This window comes from Ranitomeya variabilis, chromosome 5 (assembly GCF_051348905.1).
Source record: "Ranitomeya variabilis isolate aRanVar5 chromosome 5, aRanVar5.hap1, whole genome shotgun sequence".
Lineage (NCBI taxonomy): Eukaryota > Metazoa > Chordata > Amphibia > Anura > Dendrobatidae > Ranitomeya > Ranitomeya variabilis.
The window spans coordinates 50002232-50016441 of NC_135236.1; the positions used below are offsets into that span (position 1 = coordinate 50002232).

At 49.8% G+C, this 14210-nt stretch overlaps 1 protein-coding gene and 1 long non-coding RNA gene across 3 annotated transcripts in view; one reads left to right on the top strand and one right to left on the bottom strand.

Moving 5' to 3' along the window:
- Positions 1 to 14210, top strand: part of LOC143774378 (uncharacterized) — a 142288-nt gene that overhangs the window by 95437 nt on the left and 32641 nt on the right. The gene's annotated exons all lie outside the window — the stretch shown is intronic.
- LOC143774376 (nuclear factor interleukin-3-regulated protein-like) lies at positions 4095 to 10623 on the bottom strand. Of its 2 annotated transcripts, none has more exons than XM_077261897.1 (2): positions 10495 to 10623; positions 4095 to 5606 (listed from the first exon to the last, which is right to left on the bottom strand). In XM_077261897.1, exon 2 carries the CDS (start codon positions 5331 to 5333, stop codon positions 4287 to 4289), a length of 1047 nt encoding a protein of 348 aa, XP_077118012.1. In that variant the 5' UTR covers positions 5334 to 5606; positions 10495 to 10623; the 3' UTR covers positions 4095 to 4286. The 2 variants fall into 2 exon arrangements, with proteins under 2 accessions (XP_077118012.1, XP_077118013.1); XM_077261898.1 differs by lacking the exon at positions 10495 to 10623 and adding an exon at positions 6143 to 6191 and having other exon boundaries at positions 4102 to 5606.

Here is a 14210-nt window from a genome sequence, read left to right on the forward strand (position 1 = left end):
CATGTTCATTCCCCACCTATCAGGCTCAGGGAATATAATATACACCTGTTTATATGGGATATGTGTTCATTCCCCTATTATCTACATATATTTCATCTTCATTCCCCACCTATCAGGCACAGGGAATATAATATACACCTGTTTATATGGGATATGTGTTCATTCTCCTATTCTCTACATATATTTCATGTTCATTCCCCACCTATCAGGCACAGGGAATATAATATACACCTGTTTATATGGGATATGTGTTCATTCCTCTATTCTCTACATATATTTCATGTTCATTCCCCACCTATCAGGCACAGGGAATATAATATACACCTGTTTATATGGGATATGTGTTCATTCCCTTATTCTCTACATATATTTCATGGTCATTCCCCACCTATCAGGCTCAGGGAATATAATATACACCTGTTTATATGGGATATGTGTTCATTCCTCTATTCTCTACATATATTTCATGTTCATTCCCCACCTATCATGCATAGGGAATATAATATACACCTGTTTATATGGGATATGTGTTCATTCCTCTCTTCTCTACATATATTTCATGTTCATTCCCCACCTATCATGCATAGGGAATATAATATACACCTGTTTATATGGGATATGTGTTCATTCCTCTATTCTCTACATATATTTCATGTTCATTCCCCACCTATCAGGCTCAGGGAATATAATATACACCTGTTTATATGGGATATGTGTTCATTCCCCTATTATCTACATATATTTCATGTTCATTCCCCACCTATCAGGCACAGGGAAAATAATATACACCTGTTTATATGGGATATGTGTTCATTCTCCTATTATCTACATATATTTCATATTCATTCCCCACCTATCAGGCTCAGGGAATATAATGTACACCTGTTTATATGGGATATGTGTTCATTCCCCTATTATCTACATATATTTCATCTTCATTCCCACCTATCAGGCACAGGGAATATAATATACACCTGTTTATATGGGATATGTGTTCATTCCTCTATTCTCTACATATATTTCATGTTCATTCCCCACCTATCAGGCACAGGGAAAATAATATACACCTGTTTATATGGGATATGTGTTCATTCCTCTATTCTCTACATATATTTCATGTTCATTCCTCACCTATCAGGCTCAGGGAATATAATATACACCTGTTTATATGGGATATGTGTTCATTCCCCTATTCTCTAGATATATTTCATGTTCATTCCCCACCTATCAGGCTCAGGGAATATAATATACACCTGTTTATATGGGATATGTGTTCATTCCTTTATTCTCTACATATATTTCATGTTCATTCCCCACCTATCATGCATAGGGAATATAATATACACCTGTTTATATGGGATATGTGTTCATTCCTCTATTCTCTACATATATTTCATGTTCATTCCCCACCTATCAGGCACAGGGAATATAATATACACCTGTTTATATGGGATATGTGTTCATTCCTCTATTCTCTACATATATTTCATGTTCATTCCCCACCTATCAGGCACAGGGAATATAATATACACCTGTTTATATGGGATATGTGTTCATTCCTCTATTCTCTACATATATTTCATGTTCATTCCCCACCTATCAGGCACAGGGAATATAATATACACCTGTTTATATGGGATATGTGTTCATTCCTCTATTCTCTACATATATTTCATCTTCATTCCCCACCTATCACGCTCAGGGAATATAATATGCACCTGTGTATATGGGATATGTGTTCATTCTCCTATTCTCTACATATATTTCATCTTCATTCCCCACCTATCATGCATAGGGAATATAATATACACCTGTTTATATGGGATATGTGTTCATTCCTCTATTATTTACATATATTTCATCTTCATTCCCACCTATCAGGCTCAGGGAATATAATATACACCTGTTTAAATGGGATATGTTGATTTCCTAATATTCTACATATATTTCGTGTTCATTTCATATCCAAGATGCATAAGAAATCTATAACACCTCTCCATCTCTTTGGACCTAAAAGTTATTATGTTCATTCTTTTTATTTATTCCTTTTCTTCATTCTTTTTAGTATGTCCCTCCATAAAGTATGTAAAATACAAATATATATAAAAATTTAAAAAGTCTCTTTGAAGTCACTCTTCCTTATGGCTGCATTTCTAGAATGTCAGATTCATCTGAGCATCCTGCAATGTTACATATCGATATTGCTCATCTGCCTAGAATTATTACTCCACTCTTTAGGACGCCCCCATACTGGGGTGCGGGTGCAACTTTTTGGGGAGATGTTTTATAAAAGTTAAACTAACCACGCTCACTATGGAAAAGTGTCCAGAGCGGCAGGAAAAATGTCAAAAAGTTGACATTTTTGGTGCAGTAGGAAGCGCCAACATTTTACGTATGGTGGTGTAGTGGTTAGAGGGAATATCCCTGGGGGTCTGGAGTAGTTAAGCAATACCTGATATCTCTGGTGGTCTAGGATAATAAAGGGGTTCATATTGATGGTCATTCTCCATCATCAATGATTGATATTGGCTGATATCTAATATCTCTGGTGGTCCAGAGTCCAGTTGTGGCTTTACACCACTCCATCTGACGCTCAGCATTGTGCTTGGTGATGTACGGCTGCATGCAGCTGCTTGGCCATGAAGCTCCCAGTGGGGGAGCAGGGTTTGTGCTGATGTTAATACCAGAGGAGGTCTGGACTCTGCAGTTATGGGGTCAGCAATCACAGGTGCTGCTTTCTCAGGACTCCTCAGCTCTTGATGTGGATGTGATGGCTCCCGATAATCCCTTACAGTGACACAGGACAGTTACAGAGGCGTTGTCCACCGGTGTCATGCACATATTATTTCGTAATTTTACTGTGCCTGATGGCAGATTGGGCAGAAGAGAAAAGTGCAGAACAAACCTCCTTATGGCTCAACACCTGCAAAGCTCTAATATACCGAAATCACAGCGATTACTGACGGGATGTGTGTTCATTCTACTATAAACTGCACATATTCAATACCCCAAGCACCAAGCGTCTAGTGATGTACATTCAGAATAGTGAGTGCAGCTCTGGTGTATAATACAGGATGTAACTCAGGATCAGTAATGTAATGTATGTACACAGTGACTGCACCAGCAGAATAGTGAGTGCAGCTCTGGGGTATAATAGAGGATGTAACTCAGGATCGGTAATGTATGTACAGTGACTGCACCAGCAGAATAGTGAGTGCAGCTCTGGGGTATAATACAGGATGTAACTCAGGATCAGTAATGTAATCTATGTACACAGTGACTGCACCAGCAGAATAGTGAGTGCAGCTCTGGGGTATAATACAGGATGTAACTCAGGATCAGTAATGTATGCACACCGTGACTGCACCAGCAGAATAGTGAGTGCAGCTCTGGGGTATAATACAGGATGTAACTCAGGATCAGTAATGTAATCTATGTACACAGTGACTGCACCAGCAGAATAGTGAGTGCAGCTCTGGGGTATAATACAGGACGTAACTCAGGATCAGTAATGTATGCACACCGTGACTGCACCAGCAGAATAGTGAGTGCAGCTCTGGGGTATAATACAGGATGTAACTCAGGATCAGTAATGTAATCTATGTACACAGTGACTGCACCAGCAGAATAGTGAGTGCAGCTCTGGGGTATAATACAGGATGTAACTCAGGATCAGTAATGTAATCTATGTACACAGTGACTGCACCAGCAGAATAGTGAGTGCAGCTCTGGGGTATAATACAGGATGTAACTCAGGATCAGTAATGTATGCACACCGTGACTGCACCAGCAGAATAGTGAGTGCAGCTCTGGGGTATAATACAGGATGTAACTCAGGATCAGTAATGTATGCACACCGTGACTGCACCAGCTGAATAGTGAGTGCAGCTCTGGAGCATAACACAGGATCAGTAGAGTAATACTTACCGTGTTTGTGGATGACATCTATAGGTAGTCTGCATATGAGGATGCACCGCAGGTTGTATTACTGACTTTACCTGGTAGTCGGGTGCACTATTATATGGGACACGACGACCTCCTCTCCCCATCACACAGGTAGCAGTCACCATTATGCATTGATTAGACTGTAGATTATACACAGTTTTTTATTTTATTGAACTACTCACATTACATATATACAACATAGTTCTCAGCTCCGTCTACCCTCATCGTACAGCAGTGACGCAGGTGCCATAGTCCCAGGCGTGGCATCTATGGGTAAACATTTCTAGGAATAGTAGTGCCCACGTATTTGGCTTCAGTCATTAAGCAGCAAAATGCTGCTGTTAGTTCTCCTCGCCCTGCCCCTTGTCCGCCCTCCATCCCTCTTGTCCGTGTGACCTACTTTTCAGTCTCAGTTTATGTGGTAATTTCACGGCTGCTGCCGCATCCTGGTGGGTTGGGTATTCCAAGGGGCAAGAATTAGATGACCCTTCTTCACTGCAGCTGTCCTCACTGTGGTATCCCGAATGGAGAGATTTGGGTGACCTTGGCAGCCCCGTTCCCTCAGCCACCGTATTCATCAGCTGCTGGTATTGAATCTGCAAACTGTCTGCATGAACAAATATAGAGGAGCGTAGTGGTGGTGGGCTACTGTCTCTGACCATGTGCTTCAGGGGGCTCAGCTCTGCAAGCTCTGGACTTTCCATATGCCTGCTTTGAGGGTCCACTGTGAGCCCACCCACTCTGTAGAGAATCACACCCCCGCGTGGCATCGCTAATCTCGAGGAGGGATTGTTGTCCATCGGGCACATGTTGGTAAAGTCATTTTCCATTATTGCCCTCCTGTCTCCATAAGATATTGGCATCGGACTGTCTCTAGAGGACTGATCTGAAAGGTCTGAAAGTGACCCCCGGGGGGAATAGCTGTCGTTTGCTGCTCCTCCTCCACTGTCCGCCTCCGAGGAGTCAGAATTCATTCCCAAGTAGGAAGAAGTGAAGGATGAGGTCTCCGAGGTACACCGAAGAGACCGAGAATCTCCATCTTTACACCCTCCGAGTCCATGGCCAGCATCCAGAAAGGAGGCGGCTTCAATGAGTCCATAACGGAGCTTTAGCTGGAGTAGTTCACTCCTGAGTCGCCCATTTTCTTCGTCCAGAGCTGCCACCCTTCCTTCCAGGACCAGGTCGTGAAAACGCCTCTTCTCACGGGACCTCTTGGCAGCCTCATTGTTCTTCCTCCTTTTTTCCCAGTAACAGGCATCTTTCTTTTCATCGGAGATGAACTCCCGTTTACGACGCCCACTTCCAGGGCCCATTTGGTTGCCAGCGGCTCGGCCCCGGGAATGCTGCTCCTCGTTCATGGTGGAGAAGTTGGAGAGAGGAGATTCCATGTCAATCCGACTTCTTCTCGATGTGTCAACCAGAAGAAGACTTGTATCAGTCGTCACTGTATGGTCGGGTTATGAAGACGCTCAGGTTGAACGTTGGATCTTGAGATGACGGAAGGTAGTAGGTATCACTTGGTCGGCCTCGGCATGCAGTTTGGGCATCTTAGGTGCACTGTGCTTGGAGCCGTGATACTCTGAGGATCCTCTGTGTCTCGCGTCTCTGCCCGATTGTAATTCTGTTTCCCTGTTTGCCAGGTTTTTCTCTTCTGGACACGCCTAAAGAAGAAAGAAAAAAATTAGGAAAGTGATGTGATGGCGTCCCTCCCTCCTCGTCCTTACATAATTTGACCCAGTAGGGTTGGCATGCCATGGGCTTACGTTTGCCCTAGTTTACTTCATACGGTAATAACAGAGGTGACTTTGTGTTTTGTAATCTGTGCTGTTATTACATAGAATTATTTATATACAGAGGTGTGACCTGGAATTATCAAATCCAGGTGACTAAGCCGCGGGTACACGTGCGGGTGAATTCTTCACATTGACGATTGTCTACATGGAAAAAATGAGTCTAGAGCAAGAGCAGAGCCACCCAACTCAACGATAAGAGCACAGTCACCAGGATAACTATCCTAGAAGCCCTCTCTATCTTAAGACCCTGGGCAAAGTGCCAAGTTGGCACCTCAGTGGCAATGCAGAAGCCAACTTGGTTCCTTCTTGAAGAAGATTGCCGGTGGACCACCACCGATGGTCCCAAGTATGCCGTAACTTTATAAAGATAGAGAAAGATGAGCTCTGTTAGATGTGTACGTTACCTGTCTGTGCCCCCCAGGACCCCTGGCATCATCCATCCACGTATGTGTGTCAGTGTGTTAGTTAGTGTGCACACACCCTGTCTCTTCCACACTCCCCTTCTCTTACAGTCCACGTGCCTAATCTCACTGCCATGTGATCCACCAGCGCGAGGCACGGAAACTAGGTCAGGATTTCATAAACAAACCTGAGGGCGCTGAGCCAGAGACTGATGCCAAGCACTGCCACCGACCCGTTCAGTGCCAGACACTGAATGCAGCACAGCAATGCTCCCTGCCAGGCGACACATTCATTCACTACTACTACCACCCTTCACTCCAACCATCCGTCCCTGCCAGCCTGCTGTGTGCCACCGTTCTCTGCCAATACCCTGATGTGCCAACACCTGTGCCCACCTGGACCCCTAGTACCCTTCAATGCTATTCACCCTTCTCCCACGAGACTTGTGCCAGTCTGCTAATGCTAGGCAACTTCTGCCACACTTTCATCACCAATCTTAGAAAATAGTGCCCAATAGCAAAACAGTCAATCATAGTACCACTCCTTGGTTTGGACCCCATATCATGTACTTGTAGTAAAGTACCACTTCTCGTGCTCTGTACATTCTTCCCAGTGTCTGATCACAGTATCACCGTCCTCACCATCCCTGGTGTCTGATCCCCCGCACAGTACCACCATCCTCACCATCAATGGTGTCTGACCCTCTGCACAGTATCACCATCCCTGGTGTCTGATCCCCCACACAGTATCACCATCATTGGTATCTGACCCTCTGCACAGTATCACTGTCCTCACCATCCCTGGTGTCTGATCCCCTGCACAGTATCACTGTCCTCATCATCGCTGGTGTTTTATTCCCCGCACAGTATCACCGTCCTCACCATCAATGGTGTCTGATCCCCCCCTCAGCATCACTGTTCTCACCATCCCTGGTGTCTGATCCCCCACACAGTATCACCGTCCTCACCATTCCTGGTGTCTGGTTCCCTGCACAGTATCACAGTCTTCACCATTCCTGGTGTCTGACCCTCTGCACAGTACCACCGTTCTCACCATTCCTAGTGTCTGACCCTCCGCACAGTATCATCGTCCTCACCATCCCTGGTGTCTGACTCTCCGCACAGTATCTCACCGTCATCACCATTCCTGGTGTCTGACCCTCCGCATGGTATCACCGTTCTCACCATTTCTAGTGTCTGACCCTCCGCACAGTATCGCCGTTCTCACCATTCCTGGTGCCTAACCCTCCGCACAGTATCACCGTCCTCACCATTCCTGGTGTCTGACCCTCCACACATTATCACCGTCCTCACCATTCCTGGTGTCTGACCCTCCGCACAGTATCACCTTTCTCACAATTCCTAGTGTCTGACCCTCCGCACAGTATCACCGTTCTCACCATTCCTAGTGTCTGACCCTCCGCACAGTATCACCGTTCTCACCATTCCTAGTGTCTGATCCTCCGCACAGTATCACGGTCCTCACCATCTCTGGTGTCTGATCCCCCCACACAGTATCACGGTCCTCACCATTCCTGATGTCTGACCCTCCGCACAGTATCACTGTCCTCACCATTCCTGGTGTCTGACCCGCCGCACAGTATCACCGTCCTCACCATTCCTGGCGTCTGACCCTCCACACAGTATTACCGTCCTCACCATCCCTGGTGTCTGATCCCCCCACACAGTATCACGGTCCTCACCATTCCTGATGTCTGACCCTCCGCACAGTATCACCATCCTCACCATCCCTGGTGTCTGATCCCCCTACACAGTATCACGGTCCTCACCATTCCTGATGTCTGACTCTCCACACAGTATCACCGTCCTCACCATCCCTGGTGTCTGATCCCCCCACACAGTATTACTGTCCTCACCATCCCTGGTGTCTGACCCTCCGCACAGTATCACCGTCCTCACCATTCCTGGTGTCTGACCAGCCGCATGGTATCACCGTTCTCACCATTTCTAGTGTCTGACCCTCCGCACAGTATCGCCGTTCTCACCATTCCTGGTGCCTAACCCTCCGCACAGTATCACCGTCCTCACCATTCCTGGTGTCTGACCCTCCACACATTATCACCGTCCTCACCATTCCTGGTGTCTGACCCTCCGCACAGTATCACCTTTCTCACAATTCCTAGTGTCTGACCCTCCGCACAGTATCACCGTTCTCACCATTCCTAGTGTCTGACCCTCCGCACAGTATCACCGTTCTCACCATTCCTAGTGTCTGATCCTCCGCACAGTATCACGGTCCTCACCATCTCTGGTGTCTGATCCCCCCACACAGTATCACGGTCCTCACCATTCCTGATGTCTGACCCTCCGCACAGTATCACTGTCCTCACCATTCCTGGTGTCTGACCCGCCGCACAGTATCACCGTCCTCACCATTCCTGGCGTCTGACCCTCCACACAGTATTACCGTCCTCACCATCCCTGGTGTCTGATCCCCCCACACAGTATCACGGTCCTCACCATTCCTGATGTCTGACCCTCCGCACAGTATCACCATCCTCACCATCCCTAGTGTCTGATCCCCCTACACAGTATCACGGTCCTCACCATTCCTGATGTCTGACTCTCCACACAGTATCACCGTCCTCACCATCCCTGGTGTCTGATCCCCCCACACAGTATTACTGTCCTCACCATCCCTGGTGTCTGACCCTCCGCACAGTATCACCGTCCTCACCATTCCTGGTGTCTGACCAGCCGCACAGTATCACCGTCCTCACCATTCCTGGCGTCTGACCCTCCACACAGTATTACCGTCCTCACCATCCCTGGTGTCTGATCCCCCCCACACAGTATCACCGTCCTCACCATCCCTGGTGTCTGATCCGCCCATACAGTATCACTGTCCTCACCATTCCTGATGTCTGACCCTCCGCACAGTATCACCGTCCTCACCATCCCTGGTGTCTGATGACAGTATTACCGTCCTCCCCGTTATTACGCGAGGGTGAACATGAATGAGATGTTACACATGTACTGGCTTTTAGGAATGAAGTTATGGCCCAATTGCCGCTTATCTCTGTGGCATGTAGCTGCCCCTCTCCGGTATTACCGGGTTTTGCAAGCGATTTTGATGGGATCCGGGAATGGGAGGTGATGGGAATTTTGTCAGAGGGGTGGGGAGAGAGGAACAGTAATTGCCCCGCACGTATGCGCCTAATTCCACGTGAATAGTTGTCCCTGTAAGTCATGTATTCAGGAAGTGTCGGGAGCCTTATTATTCCTATACCCGGCAGGCTGAAACCTGACCAGCACGAAGCAGAGCTGAACTTGTCACTGTTTCTTGTATGAATGGAGAGAACGCCCTGTTCTAATGCGGATGATGTAGTAGATTTACCTGCAGTCCTATGTAACAACACAAATGTGACTAACTCAGTCCTGCCGCACTTATCTATCTTTAGGTCTCGTATATAAAATACAAATTTTTTCACCCTTTTTCTGAAGCAACAGGATTTTGGGAAGATTCATTGTTTTTCTACACTTTTTGATATGTAGCAGAGTTCAGTTTGTCACTTATTCCAGTTTGTGTTATGCATCGAACACTGTAGAGCTGTGTTTGCCATCAGGTGCAGTCAGGACTGCAGAGCAACAGGTGTGAAGTCTCTTTGCTTTTTTACCTTTTTTTTTTTTTACATAGGACTGCAAATGTTACGTGACAAACTCAGCTCTCCTACATCTGTACTTTTCTCCCACATGGCAGGTTCAAAGTACAGGTGTGAACATCGGCTCTTCCAAAACTACAGCTCCTGGTATACTCAGGGTGGGAGTTGTAGTCTTGCAAGAGTTGGAGAGCTACAGATTGGCAGATGACTGGCACATGCCCGGCTCGTGTACACAATGCCCACATATCACGTACAGAAGGTGCCCACCTGTCGCACAGATGGAAGGCGCCTGGCACACATCTGTTGCACGCTCGTCATCCAAGATGTGAGATTTCGAAAGAAAGGTAGCAGGGCCGAACGGGTCATGTTTGCATAACTTGGTAAGGTGTATATACCCCACATAAGGCAAAGTCAGCTCTGCTGCACTTGACAAACTCAGCTCTGCTGCACCCGACAAACTCAGCCCTACTTCACATCTTGGTACAATTGGCACATGTCTCGTCGTTGGTGCACGTCCCGTACTTTGGTGTTTCATACGTGACCCCGTACACACTTAGTAAGGTATATAGCCCACGTAAGAGTGTAATGTGACAAACTGAGCTCTGCTGCACCTGACAAACTCCGCTCTGCCCCACGCCTTGGTACAACTTTCCCCGTACAGAGATGTTTCGCGTCTGGCCCAGTACACACTTGGTATAGACGCGGTACACGGTGTAGGGTGGCATCACTTACCTGCCAGCTGGGTGTTGACGGTGTGTGCTGCCCGTGTGTCCTGTGCCAGTGACGCCGCCTGTTCTGTCTCTTGTTGTTTTCTGAGCTTCTATCTCCTCCTCCCTGTGTGTGCTCTAGTTTCCTGGCATCTCTCCTCTGTCTCTCTCAGAAAATGTGTGTCAGTGGGTCAGACATTGCATAACCGAGCGTCACAATCTGTGTGTCTGACGGGGGCTGAGGAGGAGGAGTAGGAGAGAAACCAGGCCGCAGGAAGGAGGGATACCACGGTAAAAATAGACTGCTGTCCGCCAAGGATCACTGAGCCGCAGAGCTTACACTCTAATAACCAGATGGGGATGCTGAGCGATAACCAACATGGCCGCCATTGCCGCTGTTACATAGCGACCAGTCCAGTTATGCAATAATCATGTCAGACCTAGTAACCGGGCAGATGTAATATTGAGTGAGCAGCCAAGCTACATATCTCCCAGTTCTGACCATTTTTCACTTGCCACAAATGTGTACATTTTTCTTACCTGGTGTTAATTCCCCTGTACTCCTGAATCCGGCGCTGTTTTTCTTGTGTTCCTGCGCCTCTCCATTCCTGAGATATGGGCCCCTTTTCTCTGTATATGAATCTAGCCTTGTTATCCAACTGGGTGTGGTTCTCTGTGATATTCTTCCTGAAGACCACGCCCACTTTGCAAACAAGACTAGATTTATGTACAGGGAAAAGGAGGCCATATCTCAAGAATGGAGAGGCGCAGGAAGACAAGAAAAACAGCGCCGGATTCAGGAGGACAGCGGCATTTACACCAGGTAGAAAAATTACATATTTATACAAAGTGAGAGGCCCCCTTTAAATGCTAATCAAGGGTGCAGAAAAGCTGGGTGATAATTCCTGTGTGATGGTTGCCTTCATCTGTAGCAAAAAGCGCCACCCTTGGCCTGTATTTACATACCTTGACCAGTGTGAAGTGACTTGTTACTGGCAATAACCATCCTGGCATTAAAGCTAAACCAAATATTATTATTAGGTTTTTTTTTCATATTTTGCTCTCCATTTTCAAAGAGCCATAACTTTTTCTTTTTTTCATCCACATATGAGGGCTTGTTTTTTTTGCGGCTCAAGATGCAGTTTTGAGTGATGCCATTCACTTTACCATATAATGCACAGAAAACTGTGAACAAATCATTTGTGGAGTAGAATTGAGAGTAAAAAAACAAAACTGAATCCCTCCAGTGTTTTGTTTCGATGATGTTTCTTGTGCGGGATAATTGATCTGATGATTTTTTTTTCTCCAGGGTGGTACTATCTTACAGGTGCTTCTCACAAAATTAGAATATCACCAAAAAGTTAATTTATTTCAGTTCTTCAATACAAAAAGTGAAACTCATATATTCTACTAGATGGCAGCCCGATTCTAAAGAATCGGGAGTCTAGAATCCATATATACTTTATTTATTCAAATGTAAGAATAATTTGGTGGGCGGGGACCCTCGGCCTTCGATTTGGTTGGCGGGGCCCCACGGCCTCCGATTTGGTGGGCGGGGTCCCTCTGCCTCCGCTTTGGTGGGCGGGGCCGCTCGGCCTTCGATTTGGTGGGCGGGGCTCCTCGGCCTCCGATTTGGTTGGTGGGGCCCCTCGGCCTCCGATTTGGTAGGCGGGGCCCCTTATCCTCCAATTTGGTGGGCGGGGCCCCTCGGCCTCCGATTTGGTGGGCGGGGCCCCTCGGCCTCCGATTTGGTGGGCGGGGCCCCTCGGCCTCCGATTTGGTGGGCGGGGCCCCTCGGCCTCCGATTTGGTTGGTGGGGCCCCTCGGCCTCCGATTTGGTGGGCGGGGACCCTCGGCCTCCGATTTGGTGGGCGGGGACCCTCGGCCTCCAATTTGGTGGGCGGGGACCCTCGGCCTCCAATTTGGTGGGCGGGGCCCCTCGGCCTCCGATGTGGTGGGCGGGGCCCCTCGGCCTCCGATGTGGTGGGCGGGGCCCCTCGGCCTCCGCTTTGGTGGGCGGGGCCGGGCCCCTTGGCCTCCGCTTTGGTGGGCGGGGCCGCTCGGCCTTCGATTTGGTGGGCGGGGCCCCTCGGCCTCCGATTTGGTTGGCGGGGCCCCTCGGCCTCCGATTTGGTAGGCGGGGACCCTCGGCCTCCGATTTGGTAGGCGGGGCCCCTCGGCCTCCGATTTGGTGGGCGGGGACCCTCGGCCTCCGATTTGGTGGGCGGGGACCCTCGGCCTCCAATTTGGTGGGCGGGGACCCTCGGCCTCCAATTTGGTGGGCGGGGACCCTCGGCCTCCAATTTGGTGGGCGGGGACCCTCGGCCTCCAATTTGGTGGGCGGGGACCCTCGGCCTCCAATTTGGTGGGCGGGGACCCTCGGCCTCCAATTTGGTGGGCGGGGACCCTCGGCCTCCAATTTGGTGGGCGGGGACCCTCGGCCTCCAATTTGGTGGGCGGGGACCCTCGGGCTCAGCTTTGGTGGGCGGGGCCAGGCCCCTCGGCCTCCGCTTTGGTGGGCGGGGCCGCTCGGCCTTCGATTTGGTGGGCGGGGCTCCTCGGCCTCCGATTTGGTTGGCGAAGCCCCTCGGCCTCCGATTTGGTGGGCGGGGACCCTCGGCCTCCGATTTGGTGGGCGGGGACCCTCGACCTCCGATTTGGTGGGCGGGGACCCTCGGCCTCCGCTTTGGTGGGCGGGGCCCCTCGGCCTCCGCTTTGGTGGGCGGGGTCCCTCTGCCTCCGATTTGGTGGGCGGGGACCCTCGGCCTCCGCTTTGGTTGGCGGGGCCCCACGGCCTCCGATTTGGTGGGCGGGGTCCCTCTGCCTCCGCTTTGGTGGGCGGGGACCCTCGGCCTCCTATTTGGTGGGCAGGGACCCTCGGCCTCCGATTTGGTGGTCGGGGACCCTCGGCCTCCGCTTTGGTGGGCGGGGCCCCTCGGCCTCCGATTTGGTGGGCGGGGACCCTCGGCCTCCGATTTGGTGGTCGGGGACCCTCGGCCTCCGATTTGGTGGGCGGGGACCCTCGGCCTCCGATGTGGTGGTCGGGGCCCCTCGGCCTCCGCTTTGGTGGGTGGGGCCGGGCCCCTCGGCCTCCGCTTTGGTGGGCGGGGCCGCTCGGCCTTCGATTTGGTGGGCAGGGCTCCTCGGCCTCCGATTTGGTTGGCGGGGCCCCTCGGCCACTGTGCTCTGCCTGGGGCCCCATATGCTGCCTGGGGCCCCTGTGCTCTGCCTGGGGCCCCATATGCTGCCTGGGGCCCCTGTGCTCTGCCTGGGGCCCCATATGCTGCCTGGGGCCCCTGTGCTCTGCCTGGGGCCCCATGTTCTGCCTGGGGCCCCTGTGCTCTGCCTGGGGCCCCATATGCTGCCTGGGGCCCCTGTGCTCTGCCTGGGGCCCCTGTGCTCTGCCTGGGGCCCCATGTTCTGCCTGGGGCCCCTGTGCTCTGCCTGGGGCCACTGTGCTCTGCCTGAGGCCCCATATGCTGCCTGGGGCCCCTGTGCTCTGCCTGGGTGTAGGACACTGGTGACGTCACTTATCTCCGGACATTAGCTCCGGACATTAGCTCCGGACAAAGCCACGGAAGTTGGCACAAATTGCAGGAAGTAGTATTCTAGGCAATTATATATTAGATAGAGTCATTATAATTTGATAGAAGCCTTCAGCTTGTCTGCATTGTTGGGTCTGGTGTCTCTCATCTTCCTCTTGATAATTCTCCATAGATTCTCTATGGGGTTAAGATCAGG